The 22,542-nt window shown below is 40.7% G+C and overlaps 1 protein-coding gene across 1 annotated transcript in view; it reads right to left on the minus strand.

The window, feature by feature from the left end:
* Positions 1–256: 256 nt before the first annotated feature.
* The window catches only part of st8sia5 (ST8 alpha-N-acetyl-neuraminide alpha-2,8-sialyltransferase 5), a 47,376-nt gene continuing 25,090 nt past the window's right edge, over positions 257–22,542 (minus strand). Inside the window, exons 3-8 of the mRNA XM_060828934.1 lie at positions 11,829–11,921; positions 9,674–9,760; positions 5,226–5,370; positions 3,647–3,759; positions 1,146–1,238; positions 257–719 (exon numbers count right to left, since the gene is read on the minus strand). Of these exons, the coding sequence (XP_060684917.1) occupies positions 257–719; positions 1,146–1,238; positions 3,647–3,759; positions 5,226–5,370; positions 9,674–9,760; positions 11,829–11,921 (994 nt within the window). The remainder of the gene's footprint in view (positions 720–1,145; positions 1,239–3,646; positions 3,760–5,225; positions 5,371–9,673; positions 9,761–11,828; positions 11,922–22,542) is intronic.

Below are 22,542 nucleotides of genomic sequence, written 5' to 3' on the forward strand. Positions count from 1 at the left end.
TAATATTTTAACGTCCTAACAAACCCATATCTAACTCTTAGGAGGGCTTTAAAACTACACACCTATGTCCCACCCCAAGAACTTTGAATGGCTAATCATAGTGAAAGTATCACTACCTTATTTATTGTGTATTTATCTAGCCAGTAATGTGGAAGGATAATCCATTCCATGAAGCTCAAAGTGTACTAAGTAAAATTCAATCTAGTTGATATGATTTATAGGTAGGTCCACCTAACTGGTAAAAGGATGTTGAATTTCAGCTACAAGTCCCAGTATGGACTTGGAGAATCCCCTTACTGTGCATGTGCAGAAAGTTAAAGATCTCAGTAGTCATCTTGTGGAAGCCAGGCCGAGGTTTGACATTGTCATAGTAATGGTGGGTGATGTAGAAACCCGAGGGGTCCATTGAAAATGACCAAAACCCATAGAGATGGACCTCTTCACACAGCTCCATGGCAGCTGTCACCAACATTAAGCCACTGCTCAGTCGTTTGGCTCTCAGCCCCTGTCTCATCCAAAAACGGGAGACATTCTCAATATATCGTGGATGGAAATAGAACATGGATTGTTGAGATTCAAAATCATCCAGGACATACTTGACCCTGAATGAAACATCTGTGTTGCGGGTGTTGTAGAAAGCTGGCATAACCACTGATGCATTTTCATAGGCTTGTAGGACTTCATAAAATGGTCGTCTCCACTTCTCTAATTTTTGGAATCTAAAAGCAGAAAATACAGTCTTCAGTTTCTTTTCAAAATTTTGTTGTTTTTGAGCAATGAAAACACCACTCAATGCCATTTGTTTCAAGTGCCTCTGTCCCAAACCATCACTACCCGCCACCCATCCCAGGTCAGCTGCAGCAAAAGCACTATGCAGGTTAAAACAACCTCAGCTTGGGATTCTGCACCGTCACAGCAGGACAGTACCAGCTTAAAAATACCACCACTTCCTACTCACAATACAGTCCAATTTTCATCAGGGTGGCCAGCTTCAGGTACAGCCTCCATGTTAGGAGCGAGCTAAGATCATGTCCTGGTTCGAAGGCTGCAATTCAATTTTGTAATTTCCAATGGGTGGAGCCTGAAATATCTTTGAAGGCAATTTATTGAATTTCAATGGCTGGATAAAAAGTGAGTAAACTCACCTCTCAGTTACAATACTCGGATTTATGGTCACAATATCAGTCTTCACTCCAACATCTGTGGTATACTTTTCAGAAATTGGTGGCAAATTACATCTAATGTAAGAGTTGATAGTAAAATAAATAGTTGGCAAAGTTATTCTTACACGCAGTTTATAAATGCAAACTTCTACTTGCATTTTAAATGCATTACAGTGCACTATTGCTTGCTGAGCATGAAAAAGGCATTGTTATTCTACATTGGTGCAAACTTTGCTATACTCTCGTCAGTGATGGATGAAGGGCTTTTACCGCATTGCAATGGCATGACAGACCCTGCAATTAATCTGTTTATAAAGCATTTACATCCCTTGGCCAGATTTCAGCCTATCAATTTCTCCAATTTTCCCTGAAGTCACATCCTGTGTGAGCCAGTATTTTCTGAGGGGAAAGAGGAAATTCTCAGTTGTAGCATACATAGCTCTGTCATAGAAATTTCCACTGTATTGGCCAGGCTACAGTTCCATGCGAAACACAGCCACAGTGGGAGGGTTAATGTAATAGCAGTTCCCACACTATGGCTCCCAATCTGTAGGCATACGTATCCTTGGGGGGTCTTTGGGAGCAATCATTCGTCACTCCATTTAAGATCCATGGTGAACATTTGCCACATTTTTTAAAAATAGCAATGATTAATTTTTTGGTGTTTGGGTGTTCATTCAAGGACAAAAACATGAGGATTCTCCCTGGTTTGTTTTGACATTTGATTTTCTCCCTCAAATAGAAGGGCAAATGGTGAAGCATGGTCTGGTGGGTTTCCTTGCAGGAGACAGGTCTGTGTGACATGTGGTCAGCAGTGACACAAGACTACTTTGGAATTCTACACAGAGGACTCATTTCCATCCTAATGCATGGAGCCAGCAGTCACTTCAACAATGTGATGAGCATTTGCAACTAAATGAACTTTAATCTGGAGTAAAAAGGCAAGCCGAATGCCAATAGCTTTCTGAGACCATGAAATTCCTGGCGGCATTTGGAGCATGGGGTGACGACATGGGGGAGCTGGCAGGTGTCGTGCATACTTGTGCAACTGCTCCAGCTTGCTCCCACCAACTACTGACCATGAACTCTAAAGTTGTTCACGTGCGTGGGCTAGCTCCTTTGGAGATAGAGCAACATGTTGTTCACACACTGTGGAGAATCTCTATATCCTGAGAGGAGCCTGGACCCTGGATCATGTTGCTGCACAAGGGAGCTATGCAAGGTAGGTAGCGCTGGACAATTCCACATATGATATGGTACAGGGAGGGACAGCTTAATGTACTGGAATTAGAAATTCAGTTCGAAATAACCTCCTTACACGTTCTGTTGAAAAAAATCCAATCACTGAATCAGAAAGTCTATAAATTATTTAACATTCCATTAACAAAATATATCATTTTCTAACATAAACGTGTGTTTGACGGCACAAATATTACAAGAAGCTGTGAAAAGATCCAATTGACTTGTTTATAGATACAGAATTTTAAAAAAGCCCACATTCATATAACATCTTTAACACATAAATAACAGCATAGTCAGGAACTTCACAAATGGAAACTGGATGGGAAAGGAATGCTAAATAAAAAGATGGATTTTAAGATGAATTCCTTAAGGACTTGTAAAAAGTGGTTGGAAGGAAAGTGGAATTAATGCCATGGGCAGGTGAGGTTGCAAATATCAGCCAAAGCCCTGAAGGATATGATGGAAAGTAATATAAAACTTGGAAAAAATGTAGATGTAGAATACAAAAGGGCCATGGAAGAATCTGATGAGTGAATCATTGAAATGTAACTTGCTGAGAGATGGTTGCCAGTATAGATCAAGAATGGATGAATGGGATTTAATGCAGAATAGGATGCAAGGTGCTATGGTTTGGCCAATTTGTACAGGATCGGAGGACATGAAGTCACGGATGACAAAAAATGGTCAAGGGTTTCTGGTGCAATTTTGCACAATTGTTGATTTTATAAATGAGGATCAAAATTAGGCTTAACATCAACAAAAGGGCAAGGTTTCATACAATTTGTTCCATCTGAGAAGGGAGTAAAATCAATACTTGAAGGTTTTTGAGAGTTTCCTCATTACTTAGCATTAGGATCATTGCATTTTCAGTTATATATAAATGACTTGGACTGGTAAAAGGACATTTTTTCTGCTGTATTCTGTACTTCTTAAGGGTGTTTCTGCCAGTTTCATATTTCAAAATACAACAATGTGATGTGATAGCAGACAGTGAGATCATTCCCATAGACTAATCATTAGCAAAATAATGGAAAACAGTGATCAACCAAAGATAAAGAAAGGTGGAACAGGGCAACGAATACATTGTTTAAATCAAATGTGGAGTGCACTAAAAATTGCCATGACCCTTCTGTATTCAATTTATCAAACAACTTAGAACTGAAATTGTCAGCTACTATTCCACTATTAAAGACTGAAACATTGGTCATCTGTAACAAAGGAAAGGCTCAGTTCTATCATACCTGAACACAAAGTCTGCAGAGTCAATCTCATTCCCACACCTACTGTTCTTCAGGATTCCTCCATTCCCAATCACTGCACATTTCTTAAACTGGGAGCGTGAATAAGGCATTTCCTGTGAAGAAAAAGCCCCTTACTGTAGTTAAAAGAAAGCAGAAAATGGCGGATGCTGAAAATCTGAAATGCTCCCTGACCTGTAGCATATTTCCATAATTAATCTAGAATCAAAATGAAACTCCAACAAGCCTAGACAGACACACCTGTATATATAGGCAAAAATGAGGACTGCAGATGCTGGAGATTAGAGTCAAGATTAGCGTGGTGCTGGAAAAGTACAGTAGGTCAGGCAGCAACCGAAGAGGAGGAAAATCAATGTTTCAGCCAGGAACTCTGACCCGCTGTGCTAAAGCTGTGTTTAAAGTGACTGAACCTGATATTTGTGAGTGACTGGACCGGTGTCCAGCAATATCAAAGCCTGGCATCTGTGGAAATGTTCAATTCCACAACCCACACCATGGGCTCATCTGATGAGTATTCACACTCAGGAAGATAACTCCTCTCCTGTGATGGTTTCTAATAAAGAAGGTAACCTGATTCTCAATTGAGCTCCACAGTTATTTCTTCCGTGTGAAATGGACAGGACTGTAGACAATCATGGACAAAGTGGCATGTTCATCTGTTAGGGCTTCCAGCTGGGTGTAAAAGTGAACCAAAGTTGAACTGGTTCCATATTAATCAGCTAAAAACTATTAAATAATATGCATTTCACCTCTTTTAGTTTCAGATTAATTAGCATATGTTTCAGCTTATGGAATTGGAAATGGAATTTATCAACATTGTTCCAATAAAGGGCTTTCCTTTCGGGAATCAGGTCGTGTATGAATTTGCACTGCAAATGAGACTACAGAAAAGAAATGTTTTACTCAGGACTATTTAATATGATTGTTTATTGTAAACATTGAAAATGGGAATCTGACATGTTAAACTAATATGCTGAGAACAAAACATGGAAAACAGTTGTGTACAATTTCAAGCTCATATTTTACTTTAGATCAAACAAATTGTCAGTAACAATTTGTTCTTAGATTCAGTCTTTAACATTTAGCTTAGAATTCATTTTAAAAGCCAGGAGGAGGTATTGGAGATAATAGTTCAGCTGGAATATCCAATACCCACACAGTCGTTAAATTTAAAAATGATAATGAAAAGAATGATTATATCTCAGAATTACCTGATTAAAAAAAAACCGAGAGAGAGAGAGAGAGAGAGAGAGAGAGAGAGAGAGACAGAGAGAGAGAGACAGAGAGAGACAAAGGAAATAGCGATCTAGGAATTAAATCTTGTTGCTTAACTATTCTCAATGTGGGCATGCTTTCTCGCTAAGAATGTTGTCCATAATGTTTCTTTTGATACAAATTGTGGCAACAATTGCAATACTACTTACATTTTACTACCTTAAGACACCTTACTTCAAGACTTCAAAAATGCACCACTGATTTGACTTGGACTGCTCCTAAAACTCTTGCTCATAATCTTGAAATGGCTAAGCTCCCACTGCAGCCCGCTGGTCAATCACTTTACCTTCGGAAACAACTGGAAGACTTCAGCATCGATGAAGATGAAGCCACTGCTGTCTACTTCATACTTCAGTTTAATGCCCTTGGGGGTGTTCTTCTGTGTCGTAAATAGATACACTGGTGCATTGCAGCATCGAGTCAAATGAGATCTGAGTATGGAAACAGAAGTTGAGTGATTTCGGACCTCACATAGACAGCTCAGAAATGAACCTGACTATCGCGTAAGATTGATAAACAGCGGAAGATCACCAGCAGATAAAGAAAGTTAGTAAGAGAATTTTCCAAAGTCTGTACCCAGTCTGGCCACAGTTTTGAGGCTGATAAGAGTTCAGGGGATAAGAACTCTCAAGTCTCAGATGGGAAGGGAGAGAGCAAGTGTACTTTCTTCAACAGCCTCCTTTCCTGTACAGCAGTTCCTCTAAAAAAAACCCTGCCATATCAAAACTGCTCCTCACTCTCTGGCATTTCATCAAGATTCCCTACCCCTTCTTCCCATTTACATGGGTCTTACCTCTCTGCTCTCCTTCCTTCCTCAACATCAATCCCGCTTACCTGGATATGGGTTTGTCTAGTTCTAGTCATCCTGTTATAGGAAGGATATTATTAAGCTGGAGAGGATTCAGAAGAAATTTGCTAGGATATTGCTGGGAATGGAAGTTGATTTATAAGGGAAATTGAGTTATAAGAAGAAGCTGGAACTTAAGAGATTGCGAGGTGACATTATAGAGATTTGTAAAATCATGAGGAATATAGATAAGGTAAATGTAGGTGTCTTTTCCCTAATGTGGGGGACTTGAAGACTAGGGGGCATATTTTTAAGGTGAGAGGAGAAAGATTGTAAGAAGACATGGGGACAATTTTGTTTACACATAGGACGTGGTGGATGTGGGTATAGTTACAATGTTTAAAAGTCATTTGGATAAGTACATGAATAACAAATGTTTGGAGGGATATGGGCCAAGTATAGGCAAATGGGAACAGTTTAGTTTGGCCCTATGATTGGCATGAACTGGCTGGAGCAAAGGGTTTGTTTCCTTGCTGTATGACTCTATGACTCTCCGTAGTCCCAGTCCTGTTGCTACTGTGACTACTGACCTATTGATCAATCTGATTAACTGGTAACAGTGAGCACGTGAGTAAAGTACAATCACAAGATGGGGCTTTGTTTCCATTCAAGGATCCCTTCATGAGATGACAGTTCAGCAGGTCTAGGTGCGTTAAAGTAGAGCCATATGGACATCGAAGCACTATCTCTGTTGTTCGCCAATTTTTTCAGAAATCAGACTGTCTGTGTGGAGTTTGCATGTTCTCCCCGTGTCTGCGTGGGTTTCCTCCGGGTGCTCCGGTTTCCTCCCACAGTCCAAAGATATGTCAGTCAGGTGAATTGGCCATGCTAAATTGCCCGTAGTGTTAGATGCATTAGCCAGAGGGAAATGGGTCTGGGTGGATTACTCTTCAGAGGGTTCGGACTTGTTGGGCTGAAGGGCCTGTTTCCACACTGTAGAGAATCTAAATCAGAATATTCATGTGACTCATAAAATGCATGTCAATGTGGCAAACATATTAACCCAGCACAAAGAGAGTCTCTACAACCACATAATATTTCATACGCTGTTTGATTGAAAGTATCAAGAGACCTATTTACAGTGCAAGGGAATGATTACATTCTTATGACAGATTATTTCTTCAAATTGCCCACTGGTTAACAACTTAGCAACACAATCATAATTGTTTGACATGACGAGTGCTATTTTGAGTTTACACTGCATGCCAGATCAAGCAGTATCTGTCACTGTATTGCAGTACACAGACAAAGCATTTAAAATCATGAATACTAAGTGGGGAGTGACCCATCATCACCTGGGCTCAAATGGTCCAGCTGAATATATGGTACATGTTACCAAATAAAACAAAATGACTAAAGTGTTGAGCAAAAAAGCAAGATTTTCATTATGCTGTATTTTTGTGCATCAAAGGACAAGGAATTACCATTCCCATCACATCTTATGCTCAGAAGGCAAATTTGAACAAGCTGGTCCATCAGTTGTCAAATCATACCAAGACATGACATTCTTCTTCAAAGACTGTGGAGCATGTCGGAAAGACATAACAAACAAGCAGGTACACACCTACCAAAACTCCGCATGGATACAGAGTGCAAGTTAGAAATACAGCTACAGATACTTGGATACCACAGAGGTTTCTAAAACATGCAACTGTCCAGATCATACCAATTAATTATTAATCATGATGCCAATTGTGAAGGAACAGAAGCCAACTCAGATCAACTTACAGCACACAAATCATGCACAAAGGGAGGGAGGAAGAACATTCCAAAGGTGTTGCCCTGTGATGTTGAGTGATAGCAACCAGCAGCAAGACAACCAAGTGGTCAAACAAGTACAACAAGGAACAATGCATCCCTCTCTGAATGGCCGTACAATAATCAAAATCAGGACAAATAATCAAACCACTATTGAAATTTGATATGTTAATCCTGCAACTTTGTTGTACTTGTTTGAAAATTAACAAATTTACCATGTATAATTAAGCATGTGTGTTTGGAATAAGTTTTATTGTTGGGGAAAAGGGGGATGTTGTGTTATATCTCAACAGTAATTCTTTAAGAGACATACTCATGATAATGTAACTGCATCATAGCACATGAGGATTTAAATGATTTAATTCAGATCATTTTGACTGAAGGGTTTTTGTTCTGCGCTGTATGACTCTACTTGAACCATGGGATGCTACTGGAAACATGCTCCTCTGTTCTACCCAATAGCCTAATATTAGTCCAGTCAGTCAGTCATGTGCCTGAGGAATTTAATGTTTGTACATAAGTTACCTGGAAAAATGTCTGTTGGTTTATTCAATAAAATATCCTGCCTGGTTTCTTATATTATGAGAGATAATTGCCATGTCAGGTAAAATATCCTGCAAGAGATAAACTTACAACACTGTGTACAACCCCTCCATGTCTCTCTCACTCACACACACACATTTTAGATGAAGACAGTATATGCAAGTGAAAGCCAATTCTGAAAGGTGTCATCATCCATGTTAAAGAGAAAGGTTGAATGGATAAAGGCAATTAGAAGAAATCAAAGAATTAAGGAATTTGTGTCTTCTTTTTCCTCATGCGTTTAAAAAAAAAACATTTCCTCATCTGGGTCATGCTCAAATCCTGATCATGTAGTTATGCAAGAACAATCCATTCTGACATGGCAGCTGTTCTTGGTATTGTCCAGTACTTGAGTTTGTATATAAATAAATCACTCAAGAACAGCACCTGAAAGATGTAAAATAATTAAATCTCGGAAGGCAAAAATATATCATTCATTAACATTGCAGAAATGTAAACATCATCTTACTTGTAATATTCGGACAAAGGGTCACAGACGCTTGGAATGAAGTTGAAGTTGACCTCAAAATTGCTAAAAGTTTACTTCCAAGTGTGGAATATCATATATAAACCTGATGGTACGGAGGGTGATTACTTGTGAAATGGTGATGCCAAAGTTAGTATTAATGATCCTGTGATAAAGATGAAGAGAATTTGTACAATGATGTTTAACTATGAGGCAACTGGAATGAATTGTTCAGTGATTCAAGCCAAAGATTTTGAAGAATTTCAACATGAAGTATTGTACATAATTAGTTATATATTTGTATTTACAGATCAAATAGAGAGTTTGTATTGTCTTAAAATTAATGAACTATAAATGTATAATTAATATGAATTCTTTAATGTTATTTGTTTTATTTTATACCATTGCAATGATCTCTTCTGGATTGCACTCAGACCCAAATCAAGCATCATGTCAACCCCTCCTGTAAAATCTGACAACTTTAAGACTAAAATAATGGTCTCAAGATTTGGGATTTTGAGTATGGAATAAGATTTTATCATCGGGAAAAAGAGGGATGTTGTATTATATCTCAATCAGTAATCCTTGAAGAGACATACTCATAATAACATAACTGCATCATAGTAGTCATTGTATTCCTTTCATTCTGGGTAACCTATTTCACTCTCTCTCAATCCATTCTTACCGATTTCTGTTATTCTCTTTTACTTTTACTCCTACTCCACCCCCCTCCCCTTTCTGTCCTTTCCCCTATTCGTCTCTCTTCTCTCCCTTGCTTTCAGTCCTATATTTATGATTTATTTAAAACTCCTGAGCAACTAGTAACTGTCTCTCAAACATTTCCTATTCTCTTCCCCAAATGTTTTCCCTATCCTTTTCCATTTATACTTTTACTTTGTGTTCCTATTTGTTTCATTCAAATTGTCTTTGTTTCCCTCACCTTCTTCCCAACTATCCACTCAGTCTCCTTTTCCTCCTCTTGCACATCTACTGAAAGTCCTCCTCCTCAATTGCTCCAGCTCTTTTTTTTCTTCACCTCTAGCTTCTCATTTTCATTTTTCCTGCCTTCTCATTCACTTACTTGAAAATATTGGCTGCAGTCTCATTCAATTCCCATTTACACAGCTGTAGGGTCTTCCATCTGTCAAACAGTTCAGACTGTTTCACCCTGCAGAACAAACAAACAGTCAGCATTACACAAACAACTATATCATGTTCATATGTAAACAGAGCTACTTCCATTATATGGAGCCTAGTATATGAAATAAATTAAACTATTTGAGACTGGTGTGTAAAATCTGTGTTCCTCATCAGAAATAGGAGCTGCAGCAAGCCATTTGGCTCTTCAAGTCTGCTCCACCATTCAAGCAGATCACAACTGACCTTTGACAGGGTAGTTATTCTGAGTGGCAGAAAATGGAAGGCCCACTTGCCAGTCCTGTCACTGGGGGGAGTCTCTGCATCCCCGTGGTGTGGGAGAACTGTTAGACACTTGCAGCTCAGAGGCTGCTGGCCTGCTCCTCTCTGGAGGCATTGCTCTTATTGGTGGTGTTGGGGTGAGTACAAATCCAGGAAGGTCCAGTTCAGAGTCCGACAGAGAGGCTGTCACGTTCTGCTCCTGACTCGAAGTGTCCCTGCTCCTGGTTACCTGAAGCTGTGGTGAGGTGTGCACCCTTTGGTCCCCAATGGCTAGAGATTGCGTTTCATCGAGTCTCTCGCGACGTCTGGCAGCTCCGGGTTGGGGAGGTGCTCCTCTCCTTCTCCCCTGTGGTGCTGTACCTCTTCTTCTTGGTGGCCATTCCTCTGCATATCTTCATCATCAGAGGAGCTGCTGGTTTGCCCATCATGATGCTGACTCTTTCCGCTTTGCTGTGGGCGCTGGGGGCCTGAGGCATTTTCCTCTCGTGGTTGTTCCTCACTAGTATCTATTCCTCCGCTTCCTTCATTTCTTACATTGACTCTGTCTGTTCAGGTGGAGATTGGGTTGGTGCTGTAACTCTGCTCTGGCCACCTTTTCCTCTTCTCCAGCCTACCTTTCCTACTGGGTGGTGCTCATTTCTGTTTTTTTACTGGACATTGACACCTTACTGACCTTTGGGAGTTCATGGTTTGCGTTTTCACTTCCGCCCATCTGAACGTAGGTGCCCCCTCCATCCTGCTTCCCCACACAGGTTGCAGCTCATGGACTCCTTGCAGACCTCAGTCAGGTGGCCCTCCTGTTTGTAGTTCCTGCAGAGGGTCACTTTACAATCCGCTGCCACATGCCCTGACCTCCCACAGGTTCAGCACATTCTAGGCTGCCCCGCGAATGTCAGGTCACCTCAGCTCCCTCCAATCGCAAAACTGGAGGCCGAGTGGAGGATGTCCCCTCTGGCATTTACTTTCAGGGTCTCTTTGTCCTGTCGCTTGCTGATCTCCATTCCAAAGGGGTCCACTACATTGGTGCTGCTCCTTCAAGCAGCAGGAAGATTAGGACACCTGTTGCCAGGACATGTGGGTTGTATAAATGCATTATAATTTCCTGGCTCCTCTGTGCAGGGAGAACGAACAATGTACCATGGACAAGATGGAGATGGGGCCCTCACCTCCTTTCTCCTCAAACACCTTCATGGGATGCTCACATTGCTTCATGCTTTTGAAGGTCACATCGAAGTACACCCCCACCCCCAACTGCTGGAGAATTTCTGCAGACAAAAAGTTTGGCTGCTTGGAACCCGCAGGAATCCAGGAGGACTTTCTTCACAAATAAGGTTCAGTCGACCGGCAATGTTTTCAGTCACCCTGACTGTGCCTTGGATCCTCTGGCCAGGGGCACCAGCACTAGCAGAGGTCATAGCTCTGGTTAGCTGGTCACTGAAATGTCATTAAGTGAGGCTAGCATAAAGATTGACCAATTGCATCTCAGCTCAACCGACAATCCTTCAAATTCTGTTCACAATCACGATCTAATGATGACCTCAAGGTCTTCTGATGACGAAGGTCCTCAGCTCAGACTCCTCTTGGGAGAACCATCTTCTGGATCATGGTTTCTTCCCTTCCAGGTAAGCTGATAAGAGCAGAGACTACACTTGATCTTAGCCAAAAGACAGAGAAGCAGCAGACAAAGTAGGTTTCCAAATCCTAGTCACTTCTCACCAGTAATCTCTAGCGTGGATTAGATAGGCTGATGTACAGTACAGAAACAAGTCAATGTTATCCTGTGTAAGGTCTCCACTTTTAAAGTAACAGTGACTTACATGGAAAGTATCTTCACCTCCATGATCTCATTCCTTAGCTTCCAGCATGTTGAGGAGTTGTATTCAAATGAAGCTTCACGCAACTCAAAGTACCTGCAGGGAATAAAATTTGCATTTTTAAAAACAAACTCACACAACATGTCTTCATCAACTCCACACTGTACTGCCTTCTTACTTCTTTACAAATATTGGGAGAATGATTTTGAATGGTTTTCATCTCTACGTATTGTTCAAACTGGGGAAGGAATGAGCGCAACAGGAAACAGCACAATTGTGTGTTGTGCGAGATCTCTAAGGTGTGGATTCAAATTTCCTGTGTGGTGAATTCTCAACCCTCAAGAGCTGATCCTCTGCAGAAATGTTGAAACCAGGTGACCCTCCCCCTGCACCCCCAACAACAAAGGTCGGTGGTTGAGTAACCAGTGGTGCCCTCTCACATAGATTTGATGCCCACATATACAGCATACTGGCAATAGTTCAAAACTAATCTCCACATGATCAGTTCGTCTGAATAATGTATGTGGAATGGCAGGGTGCATATTGGGAACTCATAAATACCCCTCCAACCTTAAAAGTGATACTTTAAATAAATCAACAGGCCACTTACAAGAAAGAATGAAGTCTGAAGGATTTATTTGAATTTCATCTCTTTTGTACTGCCCTCAATATTTCAGGATTTTCCCTCTCCTTTCTTTGCAATTGTTTTCTTGGCTTTTTCTCGCTAATGTCACTTGTGTCCCATCCTTATCATTGTTAGTTGCTCAGCTTCCTACTGATGAAGGTGGAAAAGCTCCAAACACAAGGAGGGATTTATTTTTTTCAGGTCATCCAAGTAGAAAATGTGCCTTTCACCCAAGGCTCCAAAGAGTGATGTAGGCTACTGTCAACTGGAGTTTCCCCCACCCTCGTCTCTCTGAGGTCCCATTGTACGCCGCTTCCCCCACCTCCTCAGGTATAACTGTATGCCAGGCAGATCATATTGTGCCAGTTATGTAAAATGCTCAGTTAGGAGTTCAAGGTCAGTATGGTAGTGAGGACTGGCCCTCAAGGCAGACAGTGGCTTTGTTGAAAATTGGGGCCCCCTTTAAAACTGTATGCTTTTATTATTCCATATAGAGTTGTCACTGTGTAGCGTGAGACCTCATTTAAATATGGTACAGTAGTGACTAACCTCCTACCACGGTAAGCAGAAGGTTTATAAATGCAATGTTGTTAAAAATAAGGTGGGGTTTTGTCCTTGGAAGGAATGAAAACTAAACATCAAATACAGGTGGTCAAGGGGACAGCAAATGATCAGACATCATTGGAGATGTAACAGTCTTCAGCCAAAAGGATTCAGGCAACTGATTGACAGGGTGTAAGTTAGCTGCCCCTAGAAAAAGAGTAAATTAACAAGTGATCAGGGCAGAGTGCAGTGTTTAGAGAGCTGTCTGATCCAGGTGGAAGGCAGACTAGAAGTGCAGGAGGAGGAAGCCCCAGTGAAGAGTTCCCTAACACCAGCTAGAAAACAGAATGCTGCCTTTACAACTTTATTGAGACCAATGCATACCATACCAATAGCTGGTTTGTCTTCTGGTTCCTAAACTTGTCATGGTTGTACACTTTCTTTACCTAATTATTTAATGTATCGTATCTAAACTCTACTGCTTCTTAAACTCAATCGACTATCAGAAAATTTTCACAAATTATTTACTCCCAATATTATGTAACTGTGATCACGAGCCCCCAAATAAACATATGCACTACAGAAATGGGCAGGTGTCGTACCCACTGCTTGTCCATTCCACATCTGGATTTTAAAATCTACCCTACGCTTCCTGCCTCTGCACTGCTGTGTCAAATGGTCCTTACTACAATCCCCTCAGCAGCTGAACATTTTGCTAAGACGTAAAGTGGGCCAAGAATTGACTCATTATGCAGGGCTTCACTACCAGAGACCACAAGAAGTTTTCACTGAATTCACAATTTTCAAGAGTAAAAAAATTTCTTTAAAATAAAAGCTCCACTCCAAATAAAAAAGAGGAGCACTTAATTCAATGTACCATATCACGTAATGGTGGGCCAATGTGATGCCTGTAATCCTAATATTGGGGATGTGGAAAATCTATCCCCTGTCTTCCTCCACATGCTATGGTGACAGCAGGCAATTTGTTTTTTTTTTACTTAGCAGGTCATGGGGTATGTCCTCTTCTACGGCCATGGTTAAACCTGATTGGTGGAGGTTAGTGAGGTTTAATGATTTTATTTGCAGGGTAAACAGTCAGTGAATTAATCAGAGACTTATTTCAGCGACTTAGTTCAACTTAGTTCACCTTCCTTTTGTAGGGTCATTGTGTGTCCTAACTGATTACAAAGTGGCTGATCAATTTGCCATCACTGCTGCCAATTTTCACATACTTGGACTTTGGACAACATATTGCTAGATGCAGGCAGCCATGAAAGTTGATCTAATTTTTAATTCTGGCAAGTGAATTTGGGGCTCTGATTCACATTACCCCTGACAATGCACATCATATCATGTTATGACCAAACTATGCACGACTTTGCTACTGGCTTTTGTAAAAAGACAGGATCCAGTCTTTCAAGAAAAGCATTGTGTTCTATGGAATTTTCCTAACAGTAAGGAAAAGCCTCTGAAGTGAAAAAAAACAAGCTGTGTTCCCCTATATCAACAGATGACTAACTGAGCATCCAGAAATATCTTTTGTACCCACAAGACTGTATGCCGGATTAGCCCATGACATTCATCCCAACTTGGAAAAGGTTCTTCAAGAATTGTTTTTTTTGCAAGGGATACCGAAACAATCAGGTCCCTGTACCTAAAATGGACAGCTGGTTTTTCAGAGTCAGGGAATTTCTATGGACCTTTAGAAAAATGTTTGGTAGGACTCCAACACACAAGTTTTTATCCCACACCCCAGTCCACTTCCAAAAATCTAGCAGGTACCAAGGCATGAGTCACATGGGAGGAAAATCTGAACTCAGTGTGGCCATTTGAACTTAAAGCACCAAATTCAAACAGACTCTATCCTAACTGATCTAAGGGCCTTAACCTGTAATATGGGAGTCACAAATTGATGCAGTCGACATAAATGCTCCTGAAGGGTGGAACAGGTCTGCTAACGTGTCATAATAGGAGGCATTTTTAATCCTCCAGTCTTTAAAGATGAAAAAAAAAAGGCATAGATTGTAAATAAAAACCCATCCGCTGACTGCTTAACCCAACAACTGGCTTGGCCCAAAGATGTCCACTCCTCCCAAAAGCTGCCAAGGTCAGAGAAAAAGACAGGGGGAACTATTTTGAAGAGCTGTTATTTTGGTGCAAAGGCAAGATAATATTTCACTACAGCAAGATAAGACAATATTTCACTACAGCAGTTATTCATCAATAATCTCAAAATTCTATAGTCTTCCTTAATAATTCACTCCTCTCTTTGTCCTATCTTGAGAATATGAAACAGGGGGCTCAAGACACAACCCGGCAGAAGAAGCCCAAAAATCTCATTATTTTGTCAGTGAATTGGGATGGTCATACCTATTATTCAATATTGCAACAGTATTGTTCAGCAATGTTTCATTGTCAAATAATCTTTTCTACTGAACATACTGTAAAAGATCACTGTAAATGGAGACAAGTCAATGCCAATCATGAGGAAGTGCTTATTGAGAACCAAATGGTCTACATACTACTGCAACTCTTGTCAACCAGTTCCTTTAGTACCATAAGTTCTAGGATGATGATATTGATCTCACTTTTTCATTCCAGCTGCCAAAAGCACAGTTTGAAGTCAGGGTAATGGCCATTGTCCCTATGTAATTTCAAATCATCAGATCAGAGAGAACTGTGAAGTTACCACAAGGTTGAATCTATGAACAACAGGCATGGAAGACTGATGTTGTACTTGGAAATGCAAACATTTTAAATAAATTAGAATATTTGTAGTTAAATGTTTTCAATGAATAATTTTAAGAAAATCATGTTGTTTAATAATGTTGGTACCTTAGAATGTAATAATAGATGGGGAGGAGGTTGGGAGATTTGGAGCTTTGATCAAATGCTCAATCATATGTTGGAGACTCTGATTGAAGGTTGGAACTAGAGCAGCTTAGAGCAAGGAGCCCACCTAAGAGATCTGGGGCCTTGTCACAGCTGTTAAAGGATCAAAGAAACAAAAACCGAGAAAACCTCCTAACCCTTTCCATCGCATCCATTTACTCCCCATGCCATCTCTTGCCTCCCCACCTCCGCAAAACTGTGTCTCTTCACCCATACCATAGTCCTTATTCACCCCACTGAGTTTAATGTTTGCCCACAGCCACGAACTTTTGCCCTTAAATGCCAACTGACCCAGTCTCCATCATGTGCTGAGATTAAACAATATAAAGTTTACTATTTATTAATTAATTCACGATACTTATCAAATCTTTAACTGGCAGTCAGACTGACAGTTTCACAAAGGGTCAGTTAGACTCGAAACGTCAGCTCTTTTCTCTCCTTACAGATGCTGCCAGACCTGCTGAGATTTTCCAGCATTGTCTCTTTTGGTGACAGTTCCACAGGTTTATCCACTTTTTATTCATGTTAACATCTACTTTTAACAATCCTGGTGGAAACGCTGGATCTTTCTAGAAGAATACACTGCCATTTCAAAGACTGCTGGCAGCTTTAGAACTACTCCTGAAATGATAAAACGCACAAGCTATATTTTGACCTCCCCACAGCGAAAATTTAATCTATTTGGAAGCAGCCGCACTTCAATGAGTACTGCTGCAATAGAGTTAGTATTCAGTTTAGCTGCACTTTAATATGGGCACAGAAAGAGAAACTGCTGAAAAAGTTCAGCAGATCTGGTAGCATCTGAGGACAGATATCTGTTTATATTTTGGGACAGGTGAATGGTGAATTCTGTGTTTGGAGGTGGGAACCCCAGATTTGGAACTCCAATACCACTTCAGCTAGAACAGAGTCCCACTCCATCATTACGAAAATACAGGCCACTGAGTCCCAAAGGTGACAAAACTATAAAGAACATAGGCAATGGTACCATTCAGGCCATAACCCCTTTCCTTCCACAGACCGAGTGTAATTCATGGCCTTATCTCATTCAATACATATCTTTGCTGGTCATCTAATCAACTTACATCATCCAGACCTGGCTTCTGAATATATAATAAGCAATTCAAAAACTCTGTTTGATTTGGAACTAAATTTTACAGTCTAGAGACACAAGGATCAAGTATACTTACTGTGAGGAAAGATCAAAGCTAAATTTAGAATCTGCCTAGACCCAAGTGTTCAGTTTCATTTTGAGTGACACAGTTATTGAGTCACCAAGGAAGCAATAACAATATCTGAAAAGTCACTGTTTATTCTGCATGATCCTAGTGTCCTTCAAATGAACAGCTGCACCACATGGCTAAACTGGCTCAGATTTTGTCCTGCTTGCACCCACCAAGGAAGCCATCTGGGTAAAGCTGCCTTATCATTAATCCATTACAAAGGGGTGGCTGATAGAAGCAAGCACAAGAGACAGACAAAGAGAGTACAAGGGTGGGTGTGCACGTGCACAAGAGAAAGAGTAAGGGATGCTACAAGCTATTTTTACAAACTTTATGGGAGGGGGCACAGAGAAAGATACGAGGTAATCAGGTCATTGTATTATGGAAGGGAAATTTGTTGGCTATTTATTCAGAACTTCCTAAGAAAAATCATACTGGACTCAACATTAACTGTTTGTCTCTCCACAGAAGCAGCTAGACCTGCTGAATTTCTACAATACTTTATGTTTTTTTATTTCAAATTTCCAGCATTTTGCTTTTACAGAAGTAGGGAAGTTATGTTTCATCTTAACAGGACACTGCTGAGACTACATCTGGACAATAATGTACAGAACAGGTCTCCTTATTTAAGGAAGGATAAATGCATTTGGCAGCAATTTAGAAAGATTTCCTGGACAAATACTTCAGATAGGTGGGTTGTCTTGTGGGGAAATGGGCAGACCAGGCTTGTAGGAGGTGACTTCATTGAAGTGTGCATGATTCACATATTGAAGGAATAGATGTTGGAAGAATGTTTCCACTTATGGGAGAATTGAGAATTAGGGCTCCCTGTTTAAAGCAGGAGTCAATCATTAAAGACACAGGTAAAAAAGACCATTTTTTTCTCAACATGTTTAATGGGTTTGGAGGTCTCTTCCTCAAGAGGTGCTGGAAGAAGGGTGAATATATTGAAGGCAGGGGTGAATAGCGTTTTGATAAACAAGGCACTGAAGGATTATCAGCAAATATAGGAAAATGAGTTTTTGAAGTGGACAATTAATTTTCTTTACCCACCTATCTGAAGTATTTGTCCAAGAAATCTTTCTAAATTGTTGCCAATGCATTTATCCTTCCTTAAATAAGGAGACCTGTTCTGTACATTATTGTCCAGATGTGGTCTCAGCAGCATCCTGTTAAGGTGAAACATAACTTCCCTACTTCTGTAAAAGCAAGGCCTCGTTATCACATGGGCTACTCTCATCACAGCCAACCCATTTTTACCCACTAATGGTCCCCATTAATAGCTTTTCTTCCCACCAGTTCACCATTATCCAACTGCTGTTTTCTCTCTTTCTGGGCTCCATCTTCACCACCCTCATCGCTCCCTTCCCCTCTTCACCCTGATCTTCAGCATAAATACCACCTTTTCCTGGCTACACAACAAAAAGCACTTCTCAATAAGGATCATTGGGCCAGAAATATTAACTCTACTTTCTCTCCATAGATGCTGCTACCTGCTGAGATTCTCCAGCAATTTCAGATATCCAGCATCGGCAATTCCTTAGAACATAGAACAGTACAGCACAGTACAGACCCTTCGGCCCTCGATGCTGTGCCAAACTTTTATCTGACTTCACGACCCGACAAACCTACATACCCTTCATGTGCCTATCCAAGAGTCACTTAAATATCCCTAATGTATCTGATTCTACAATCACTGCTGGCAGTGCATTCCACGCCCCCACCACTCTCTGTGTAAAGAACTGACCTCTGGCATCTCCCCTAAACCTGCCTCCAATCACTTTAAAATTATGTTTTCTTGTGATAGCCATTTCTGTCAGGGAAAAAGTCTCTGACTATTCACTCTACCAAGTCACCTCTCATCCTTCTTCACTCCAATGAGAAAAACCCTAGCTCCCTCAATCTTTCTTCATAAGACATGCCCTCCAGCCCAGGCAGCATCCTGGTAAATCTCTTCTGAACCCTTCTGAAGGTTCCACATCCTTCCTACAATGAGGTGACCAGAACTGAACACAATATTTCAAGTGTGGTCTAACCAGGGCTCCACAGAGCTGCAGCATAACCTCGCAGTTTTTAAACTCAATCCCCCTGCTAATGAAAGCCAACACACTATGTGCCTTCTTAATTACCCTATCAACTTGGGTGGCTACTTTGAGGAATCTATGGACATGGACCCCTAGGTCCCTCTGCTCTTCGACACTGCCAAGAATCCTGCCTTTAATCCTGTATTCTGTATTCAAATTTGACTTTCCAAAATGAATCATTTCACACTTTTCCATGTCGAACTCCATCTGCCACTTATCAGCCCAATCCTACATTCTGTCAATGTCTCGGTGCAACCTACAACAGCCCTCTACACTATCCACCACTCCATCAATGTTCATGTCATCGGCAAACATACTAACCCACCCTTCCACTTCCCCATCCAAGTTTTTTTATAAAAATCACAAAGAGCCCAGGTCCCAGACTGATTCCTGTGGAATACCAGTGGTCACCGAGCTCCAGGCTGAATACTTTTCATCTACTACCACCCTCTGTCTTCTATGGGCCAGCGAATTCTGTAACCAGACAGCCAAATCCCCCCATATCCCATGCCTCCCTCCTTTCTGAATGAACCTACCATAGGGAGCCTAATCAAACGCCTTGCTAAAATTCATGTGCACCACATCCACTGCTCGACCTTCATCAATGTGTTTTGTCACATCCTCAAAGAATTCAATAAGGTTTGTGAGGCATGACATGTTCCTCACAAAACCATGCTGACTATCTCTAAACAAACCACGGTTTTCCAAGTAATCATAAATCCTGTCTCTCAGAATCCTTTCCAATAATTTACCCACCACAGATGTAACACTGACTGGTCTGTCATTCCCAGGATTATCCCTATTCCTTTTCTTGAATAACATTTGCCACTCTCCAATCATCTGGCACTACTACAGTGGACAGTGAGGACGCAAAGATCATTGCCAAAGGCGCAGCAATTTCTTCCCTTGCTTCCTATAGTAATCTTGGGTATATCCCGTCAGGCCCACAGGACTTATCTATCTTTATGTTTTTCAAAACTTTCAGCACATCCTCCTTCTTAATGTCAACCTGTTAGAGCATATCAGCCTGTTTCATGCTGTCTTCATAAATATCAAGGTCCCTCTCAGTAGTGAACACCGAAGCAAAGTATTCATTAAGGACCTCCCTATCTCCTCTGACTCGAGGCACAAGCTCCCTCCACTATCCCAGATCGGCCCTATCCTCACTCTGGCCATCCTCTTGTTTCTCATATAAGGATAGAATGTCTTTAGGCTTTCCTTCATCCTACCTGCCAAAACGTTTTCATTTCCCCTCTAATTCTCCAAAGTCCATTCTTCAGTTCTTTCCTGATTACCTTGTAACTCACTAGAGTCCTACCTGATCCTTCCCTCCTCGTGCCTCCTCAACCTTAAGTAAGCTTCCTTCTTCCTCTCGACTAGATGTTTCGCATCCCTTATCACTCAAGGTTCCTTCACCCTACCAACCCTTCCTTGCCTCAGTGGGACAAACCTATCTAGCATTATCAGCAAGTGCTCCCTAAAACAACCTCCATATTTCTGTCATGCATTTCACTGAGAACATATGTTCCCAATTTAGGTGCCCCAGTTCCTGCCTAATAGCATTGTAACTCCCCTTCCCCCAATTAAATACTATCCCATACTGTTTGCTCGTATCCCTCTCCATGACTATAGTAAAGGCCAAGGAGTTGTGATCACTATCACCGAAATGCTCTCCAAGCAAGAGATCTGATGCCTGGCCTAGTTTGTTGCCAAGCACTAAATCCAATATGGTTGTTCGTCAGTACTATCTAGACAAAAAAAACAATGATACTATGATAAGATAAAACAAGCTAAGGACTACACTACAGAATGACACCAACAGCATAGGTTCATTCCCTAAAGCCTGTGGTAGTTCACAGATTTCTATGTTCTTGCCTTGACTGACACTTCATGTGGATGGTGTTCCTCAAGCTATATATCCTGTACCTCTAAAGGAGATAGATACCTATAGTCTTTTGTGGACTCTGGCTAATGGAGTGAGGTGTATCAAAACAACATCCTTAATTGAATATGTATCCATAAAATAATTAAGCTTTTAAAAAGAAAATGATGGATGACTTTTATCACATTGAAAGCACAGTCAAAAGGGTTTAATTATAAATATCAAACAGTTGTCCTTCAGAACATTATGTGAATTCCATTCCACTCATTACTTCCTGTCTTGTATTATCGCAGCAAACATTACCCAGATAGCACCGGAACTATAAACATGTGACAAGATAAATGAGAGCTGCTCTTATTTATAGCAGATGCCCTAACTGGGCAGTCTCACTGGGTATAGATCAGCAGAAGATCTTTGATGATGCAAGAATGCTATGTATGTACAGTAACAAAAAAGTTTTTCATGTATTTTTTCCTGATTTTTAAAATTGCCTGGCAAAAAAATGATGTCAAAGGCAAGCTAGCTCTACTGAAGCCCTAAAAAAAATGATTTACTTGTGCAGGCAGAATGCATAACTTGGATTTAAAATGATTAGTTTGCATTTGTCTTCACTAACATGGATGCTATTAATGACAGTGTGTACACAAGCAGTAAAGAAAGACATTAGGATAAAAATTAATAGAGGAGATTCTTAAAAAGATAGACACTCTTCACAGAAACATACAGCACAGAACAGGCCTGTCGGTCATCGAGTCTCTGCCAATCTATCTACACCAATCCCACTTTGTAGCATTTGGTCCCTAGCTTAAATGTTTGACATTTCAAGTGTTTATCCACTGACTTTTTAAATGGTTGAGGTTTTCTGCCTCTACCCTCTCCCAGGCAGTGCATTACAGATTCCCACCATCCCAAGAAGAGAAAATTAAAATTATGCCCATCGTTACTGACCCTTCAATTAAAGAGAACAGCTGCTTCATATCTTTCCTGTCCATGCCCCTCATAATTTTTTACAACTCAAAAAAAAACAATCCAAGCCTATCCATATTTTTTTTGTAGCTAGAATGTTCCAACATAGTGGTGAATCTCCTCTGTACCCCCTGCAGTACAATCACATCCTTCCTACAATTTAACTACCTGAACTGCACACAGTACTCTGCTGTGGTCTACCCAAAGGTTTGTTCAGCTCTAATAGATAATAAGAGCAGGGAATTTCTATGTCATGATTGATAACAACAAGGGCCCCATATGCCTTCTTAAAAACTCTCTGATCCTGTCCGGCTGCTTTCAGGGATCTGTGTACAAGTACACCAAGATTCCTGTTCCTCTGAACTTCCTCGTGCCTTGCTATTCATTGAGTACTCCAAGTGTACCATCTCACTTTTCAGGATTAAATTCCATCTGCCCTTCTCACTGACCCATCTATAGCTTCATGTAACCCAAGAAGCTCTTCTTCACTATTAACTACCTT

Source organism: Hemiscyllium ocellatum, chromosome 1, assembly GCF_020745735.1.
Source record: "Hemiscyllium ocellatum isolate sHemOce1 chromosome 1, sHemOce1.pat.X.cur, whole genome shotgun sequence".
NCBI lineage: Eukaryota > Metazoa > Chordata > Chondrichthyes > Orectolobiformes > Hemiscylliidae > Hemiscyllium > Hemiscyllium ocellatum.